General features: G+C 40.3%; 3 protein-coding genes across 3 annotated transcripts; all 3 read left to right on the top strand.

Annotated features, from left to right (window-relative positions):
* Positions 1-1495: 1495 nt before the first annotated feature.
* On the top strand, positions 1496-4350 carry LOC112588606 (fatty acid synthase-like). The gene is made up of 4 exons (XM_025298996.1): positions 1496-1881; positions 2082-2285; positions 3583-3626; positions 3803-4350. The coding sequence occupies exons 1-4, from the start codon at positions 1753-1755 to the stop codon at positions 4203-4205; spliced, it is 780 nt and encodes a 259-aa protein (XP_025154781.1). The 5' UTR covers positions 1496-1752; the 3' UTR covers positions 4206-4350.
* On the top strand, positions 4287-4728 carry LOC112588595 (fatty acid synthase-like). Its single transcript, XM_025298982.1, has 2 exons — positions 4287-4496; positions 4591-4728. Exons 1-2 carry the CDS (start codon positions 4287-4289, stop codon positions 4726-4728), a joined length of 348 nt encoding a protein of 115 aa, XP_025154767.1.
* A 177-nt stretch (positions 4729-4905) lies between these two features.
* LOC112588594 (fatty acid synthase-like) lies at positions 4906-7940 on the top strand. The gene is made up of 4 exons (XM_025298981.1): positions 4906-5422; positions 6946-7427; positions 7524-7778; positions 7845-7940. Exons 1-4 carry the CDS (start codon positions 4906-4908, stop codon positions 7938-7940), a joined length of 1350 nt encoding a protein of 449 aa, XP_025154766.1.
* Positions 7941-8360: the final 420 nt, after the last annotated feature.

Here is an 8360-nt window from a genome sequence, read left to right as displayed (position 1 = left end):
GGTTACCTTTACGAAATTTGGCATACAATTGGCTTGTCGAAAGGCATTGATCATAGGAGTATACCGATTGTATTTGAAAATGTTAAGTTCCTACATGCTACTCACCTATCAAAAAAAGACGAAGTGGAATTAACTCTTGTGATCCAAGAATGTAAATATTTTTGCAATTACTAGAGTCTTGTCTCTCGATATTTCCTTTCAAGGACATTATGATAAATATTAATGATTAACTGTATACAACCGACGATAAGAAATAAAAGAATATCATCGCAAAGTCGCAGCCATATTAAACTCACAACAAAAAACAAACCGGCAGTGCTGATTTCAGAAAGAGCAGTATTATCTTGTAATAATTCTTGTAATATTCTTATAGGCAGTAATAATTTCGAGATTATAGAGGGAGGCAATGTGATCGTCAGCGGAGTCGCGAGGGTGCCTGATGATGTTGCGAATGAGAAAATACCTGTCCAGTTCCTATCTAAGGATGACAATGCTGAGGAATACATGAACACTTCAGATATTTACAAAGAACTACGACTTCGGGGCTATCAGTATAGAGACTTGTTTCGCTCATTGAAGAGCGCCTCAATTAATAGGAGCGTAGGGCATATCAAGTGGTCGACGAAATGGGTGTCGTTTATGGACAATATGCTACAAATGAAAATTCTGTCGCTCGACTCGAGAAATCTTTATGTACCAACTTAAATTCGTAAATTAGTAATCGATCCCGAATATCATATGACGCTGATACGCAAACTCTTGATGGAGGAAAGATGTAAGTCTGCTTAGTTTACTTTTAAAACAAATTTCGTATTCCGACTTAATGCGCTCATAGTACAGGTTTCCTCTCTTTCATCTCGAAAATGCTCATCTTTTACAGACGTATCCGTACGCGTTTATGATTCTTTCGAAGCTATTGTATCCGGAGGAATAGAAATTTGTGGACTAAAGGCCATATCCCGCCGGCCAGCACAAGTTGAACCTATACACGAGGAATACAAGTTCATTGCTTACCGCGATCATACCATGATCTCCTTGGAAGATGCAGTGCAATTATCGGTACATATCGCTCTTGAATGTTACGATTTGAAAAACGTCAAAGTGGTTGAGATCGTTGAGGACGACGACAAGATTCTGCTGGAAGATTTAGTTACTCCAATCGTTCACATGGTTCTGAGCAACTTGCCGTTAGTGCGACCTAATCTCACCTTAATTGCAAAGGAGAACAGATTTGACAGCTCCTCCTTACCTCAAGGTCTATCAGTCATACAGCCTCACAAAATATTGAATGGCGATACGTTTTTAATGGTCATTGGCGTTGTGATATTGGCGAAAGGTGCACGTTTCTTATTATCCAATGTAATGGCTGGTGGTTTTCTATTTACTCGAGAGGATCTCAACGTCACGTATGACAACGAGCTACCGCAACAGTACAATTTAAATATCATTTTGAAAAATCGCACAGAACGAGAAACAGTGCTGCTTTTGAGAAAGGCGGAAAGTGCTATAACGAGACGAGAAGTCATACGTATAAACAATTACGAGTTTTCGTGGATCGATAAGCTCAAATCTGCGATAGACGCGGACTACGGGACGAATTCAAGAATAACACTCGTTGCTTAAGACGACTCTGATTGCGGTATATTAGGGTTTGTAAATTGTTTGCAAAGGGAGCCAGGCGGCGAATCAGTTAGATGCGTCTTCATCCAAGATAAGGACGCGCCCAAATTCTCCTTGCAAGAGCCTTTCTACATGAATCAGTTACGACTGGACTTACCAATTAATGTCTTAAGTCCCGGTAATATTTGGGGCTCTTACAGACACTTATCATTACCGCCGCCGAAACTGATACCTGTGCAATGCGGTTATGTCGCTCAGGGGGTACGTAGACATTTATATATTTATACAATAATAAGAACAAAACGGAAAGGAATTTACGCAAAACTTTGTCGAACCTTGTGCGTAGTAAAGCGTCGAACTAATTTAATCTATTTGGAATCAAACGCATATTTATAATACAAGTAAATATTTTTTATATCAACGATAATACGAAATTATAAAGTGGACTTAATTTCCGTTAGATTCGAGGTGATCTGAGCACCATCTGCTGCTGCTGGGTCGAAGGACAGATATCTCCTAAATTCAAGCGTAAAAATATCATACATACAATTTACGCGACACTGAATTTCAAAGATATTATGATAGCAACTGGTAAACTTGCGTTGAAATCCTTTCAAATGATTAGACGAGATATCGATTCCTTCTTAGGCTTCGAGCTCGTTGGTTACGAGGGCAGTTTGATAAATCAGTGACTTTTTGAATTTTCCGTGCAGTAACTTTAAATGCAGCACTGCTCCCATCAACTGCCATCTATTAATAGACTACTGTACAAGTTTGGGCAAGCTGCGCCATTTAGTTAGTGTTTGACAGCCATTGAAAGCAGACAACCTCGTGAATTTTAACGAAAATGGAAAAAAGTGAATTTCGTGTGCTGATTAAGCATTATTTTTTGCGTAAAAAAACCATCACCGAAACCAAGACAAAGCTTGATAAATACTATGAGGACACTGCACCATCAATTTCAATGGTTAAGAAGTGGTTTACTGAGTTCCGTTGTGGTCGTACCAGCACAAGTGACGCCGAACGTTCAGATCGCCCAAAAGAGGTCGTCACGCCAGAAATCGTCGATAAAATCCATGGAATGATATTGGACGATCGGAGAATGAAAGTGCGTGAAGTGGCTGAGGCTGTAGGCATCTCAACTGAGCGGGTACATCACATTTTACATGAATATTTGGACATGAAAAAGCTATCCGCGTGATGGGTGCCGCGATTGCTCACACTCGACCATAAGCGCAACCGTGTGACCATTTCAAAGGAGTGTTTGACGATGTTCAGCCGCAATCCGAACGAGTTTTTGCGCCGTTTCGTTACCGTAGACGAAACATGGATCCATCACACCACACCAGAGACCAAGGAACAATCAAGACAGTGGATTTCTTCGGGTGAACGTGCACCAAAGAAGGCCAAGGTGAGTCTGTCGGCCAACAAGGTCATGGCCACAGTTTTTTGGGATGCACGCGGTATCATTCACATCGATTACCTTGAAAAGGGTAAAACGATCACCGGCGAATATTATTCAGAGCTTTTGGACAGATTCGATATTGATTTGAAGCAAAAACGACCGCATTTGGCGAAGAAAAAAGTGCTGTTCCATCAGGACAATGCACGGGTGCACACGTGTGTAGTCACCAAGGCAAAAATCCATAAATTGGGCTACGAACTGCTACCCCATGCAGCATATTCACCAGATTTAGCCCCCTGCGACTATTTCCTGTTTCCAAACCTGAAGAAATGGCTGGGCGGTAAGAGATTTAGGTCGAATGAAGAGGTCATCACTGAAACAAACGCCTATTTTGAGGGCCTTGAGAAAACCTATTATTTGGAAGGAATAAAAAAATTGGAAAAACGGTGAACTAAATGTATCGAGCTAAAAGGAGACTACGTTGAGAAATAAAATGCTTATTTGCCGAAAAAAATATCTTTTATTAAAAAAGTCACTGACTTATCAAACTACCCTCGTATGATGGTTCTGGACAGAGAGTAATGGCAATGTGCCCAAACAGGTAGGATAATATAAAGCGGAATATCCTCATTATGGTATATCGTAGATAGGAATTCTGTGATGATACTTTTAATAAAGATTAGATTTTGCATTAATATAGATACATAATGTAATTGTCAATTTTCCTGCGATCGTAAGGCAGCATAAAAATAAAGGAAATCACTTATTTCTTTCTAGAAGAATATCAAATGTTATAATAAACGACCACGTTATGTCCTGGGTTATTCCCGATGAATGGACATTCGAGGACGCTGCCACTGTTCCGTGTCTTTATGCCACAAGCTGCTACGCTCTCTACGAGAAAGGGAAGATAAAGAAAGGAGACAAAGTTCTCGTTCATTTGGGCACCGGCGGCGTTGGTCAAGCTGCGATCCACCTGGCGCTTTACGAAGGATGCGAAGTGTTTACAACAGTCGGGACTTTGGAGAAACGACAATTCGTTAGAGAAACCTTCCCTTCGATCCTTGACGATCATATCGGCAATTCTCGCGACATAAGTTTCGAACAAATGATCCTTGAGCAGACACACGGTCAAGGGGTAGATATTGTGTTAAATTCCTTAGCTGAAGAAAATCTTTAGGCGTCTGTTCGATGTTTGGCGAAAGGCGGACGATTCTTAGAAATAGGAAAATATGACTTGTTTGCCGATAATACCCTAGACATGAAGATTTTTGCAAAAGGCATCAGTTTCCATGCGATTATGTTAGACAATATAGTAAATTCCACCACGAAAAATAACGAAATTATATATAAATATATGCTGCAAAGTCTAAAAAACAGCTCGATAAAACCACTCCCGAGGAAAGTGTTCGAAAGAACCGAAGTAGAAGCTGCCTTTAGATACATAGCAGCTGGCAAGCATATAGGAAAGGTAATTTCTCGCGCAGACAAAAGTTTCTTCTTTTTGTTCTTGGCGCTCCGTGAACGATCATATGAAATTCTACTACTACTATTCTTATTTTCAGATCCTGATAAAGATACACGATGAAAACGAGCCATTAGGTCTTCCTGTTCTCGCTTATCCCCGATTTTTCTGCAAGCTTCACAAGTCTTACATCATTTTAGGCGGCTTAGGCGGCTTCGGTCTGGAATTAGTCGACTAGCTGATTCTTCACGGAGCAAAGAATCTTCTTCTAACTTCGCGGACTGGGCTGCGAAATGGTTATCAGCGCTCAAGGATGGAACTGTAGAGATCTTACGGGGTGAATGTGTAAATTATCGCGGGTGCTGATGTGTTCGATCGCAAGGACTGTGCGTTCATTTTGAATTCTGCCGCTGAAATGGGACCGGTGGACGCTATATTCAATCTTGCCGTGGTGCTGAAAGACTCTCTTTACAAGAATCAAACTGCTGAGTCCTTCAAAGAATCATTCAAGCCGAAGGCAATGGCCACGAAGATGATGGACGAGCTATCCAGAAAGATGTGTCCTGATCTCCGGCATTTTATCGTCTTTTCGTCCGTCTCGTGTGGCCGAGGAAACGCTGGACAAACAAATTATGGTATGGCCAATTCTATCATGGAGAGGATATATGAGAGGAGAGTACAGGACGGATTACCTGGGATGGCTATACAGTGGGGTGCGATGGGTGATGTGGGCCTCGTAGCCGATATGCAAGAGGATAATAAGGAACTGATTATCGGCGGTACTTTGCAACAGAAAATTCAGTCCTGCCTTGAGTCATTGGACACTTTTATGATACTAAATCGACCGATTGTGGGCAGTATGGTCGTGGCTGAGAAGCATGCGGAATTAGGTGGAGTGATGGATATTTTGGAGACCGTAGCTAGTATCATAAGTAATCTTCTTCTTTCTATTAGGAGCGCAAAAAAGTTCTGAGCCCTAGATTTCATACTACTGAAACCACAATTTAAATTGCATTAATTTTCCCGCCCTCTTGCGGTTTTAAAGCAGTGACATTTGGTCTTTCGAAACATCGTGCAATTTAGCGTTTGATGCACATAACCTTAAAATCAGCAGTGTTCACGATGGCAATAACAAAAGAGCATATTCGATTTTCCATCCACTTCGCGTTTCATCTGAAGAAAAATGCTGCTGAAGCCACTGAAATGATCTGTGTTGCATATGAAGAGAACGCTGTAAGTTATGCTACGTATAAAAGGTGGTATCAAAAATTTCGCCAAGGAGATTTCAGTCTTGAAGATGAACCGCGTGCTGGACGCCCTCAAAAGATTGAAACGGACGAACTGCAAGCATTGTTGGATATAAACCCTGCACAAACTGAAAAGGAGCTTGCAGAGCAACTTGGCGTTACGCGACAAGCCATTTCCACACGTTTACACGTGCAATGGGAAAGGTTCAAAAGGAAGGCAGATGGGTTCCGCATGCACTGTCCGAAGACAACAAAAATCGACGGCGTGACACGGCACTCACTTTGCTTTCAAGGTTCCGGAAAAAGGATTTTCTGCACCAAATCATTACAGATGATGAAAAGTGGATATTTTATGATAATCCGAAGCGTAAAAAATCATGGGTTGACCCTGGTCAACCTTCGACATCGACGCCAAAGACCAATATTCACGCTAAGAAGGTTTTGCTTTGCATATGGTGGGATTGGAAAGGTGTATTGTATTACGAGTTGTTACAGCCGGGTGAAACAGTAACGGCAGATCGCTATCAGCAACAATTGAGCAATTTGAGCGATGCGTTTGAAGAAAAGAGGCCATTTACTGGCAAAGGACGTCGTAAAGTAATACTGCTTCATGACAATGCCCGACCACATGTTGCGAAAGTGACTCAGGACCATATCTTTGCGTTAGGCTGGGAACTTAGGTCTGGGCTCCCGCACGCGGCGTATAGCCCAGACATGGCGCCTTCCGATTACTACTTATTCCGGTCTCTGCAGCATTTCTTGGCTGATACACATTTTGTGACACTTGAAGAGATACGAAAATGCATTGATGACTTTATCGCCTCGAAGCCGGTGAGCTTCTACTATCAGGGAATTCGCAAGCTACCCGAAAGATGGCAAAAGGTCATCGATGCAAACGGGGAATATTTCGTTGATTAATATAGTTTTGTTTGTTTTTAAATAAATTTTGAATTTTGCAAAAAAGGCTCAGAACTTTTTGCGTTCCTAATATATATATAATAAATCTGTTACACGTTTCAAGATTTTCGCGATGAAACATTGAAGATATAGCTAATGAATTATGGTTAATTATACATTGCTTTCTCTATATTTCTCTATATGTGGTCTGAATGTTGTGTTTTTTTCGTGCCTTTTGTTGTCATAAATGAATATAAGCGACTGTGGCTAGAAATTAAGAGCCTTATCTTTTTCCGTATTTGCCCGTCTAGGAGTGAAAGACGTGAAAACGGTCGGACATCGCACCCCATTGTCAGAGATCGGTATGGACTCGATGATGGCGGTGGAGGTCAAGCAAACGTTGGAGCGAGAATTTGATGTTTATCTCACGGCACAAGACATTCGAAGTCTCACTTTCGAGAAACTCCACAATATGGCCGACAAAGACAAGCGTTTCGAACAGACTGAGATATTCGATTCGGCAGGTGTAAAATTTTTGATTCATTTATTGAGCAGTTTAGATATCGTACCAGATGTTTGCTTGGAGATGACTACAAGAAATGAGGCGAACAAAAAGCAGATATTTCTTCTACCAAGAATCGAAGGTTGCGCAAGCGTATTTAATTCATTGGCCTCGAAAATTAAAAGTCCCTTTACATGTTTGCAACACGGAGCAAATAATATCCCCATGAGCGAATCCGTGCTGCAGTCGGCAGCCACTCTAATACCTGTACGTATTAATATAACAGAGAAGGTATCTGTTCGATATTTCAATGAATCCATTCCAGATTGATATCGGATTATATCGATTAAAAAAATAATACAAAGATTTCTTGTATCTTTCCTATAGCATATAATATCGAAGATAGAGAATTCCGCAGAATTTATAATAGTTGGGTATTCATATGAGACATTAATTGCTATCGAGGTAATGAGACTGTTGGAAGCCAGAAATTTCACAGGATATTTAATATTAATCGATGGCACGCTTGACTATGTGAGAATTATGAAAGAACATCATTTTCCTTTCACCAATCTCCAGGAATTTCAAAACGATATTCTCCTAAATGTTATGGGTTTATTTTACTCCATCAATAATACATCGGTACGTTGTGTAAAATAAGTTTATTGTTATAATATAAAATACAATAATAACAATAACTGTTAACAGATTTTAATACAATTGTCCGCACGACACGTGGGAGAAGAAGTTGGATGCTTTTATCGAATGTCTTCCAGACGATATTATATAAGTGACTTCGGTTGAAAATTACAAGACTTATTGTACGACAATTTATAAGCATCTGATCGCTATTCACGAATATAATGCGTCTTTACTGCCGCCACTAAAATCACATATATTATTACTAAAACCCACAATGCCGTATTTACTTTCTGCAGATGAAAATGACGGCTTGAATAAGGTATTCTTGATGCAATGATATGTAACAATGCAAAGTTTTCATCTTTGAAAATCAATTGACGACAATGTTAACCATTTATTTAGATAACCAAAGGTAACGTACAAGTCCGCCATGTCGAAGGTAATCATCTCACGATATTGGAAAGCAATGAACTTGCTGATATTATTAATGAAATATCGTCTTAAGCAGTTAAGTTTTATAATGTTGAAAAGTTCGCGATTTTGTAAAGCGAAGGAGTTAAGGTGGAATGTGAACAAGGATAC

The sequence above is a fragment of the Harpegnathos saltator genome, unplaced genomic scaffold (genome assembly GCF_003227715.2).
Source record: "Harpegnathos saltator strain DR-91 unplaced genomic scaffold, Hsal_v8.6 scaffold25, whole genome shotgun sequence".
Lineage (NCBI taxonomy): Eukaryota > Metazoa > Arthropoda > Insecta > Hymenoptera > Formicidae > Harpegnathos > Harpegnathos saltator.
This window is presented reverse-complemented; position numbering and strand designations above follow the sequence as displayed.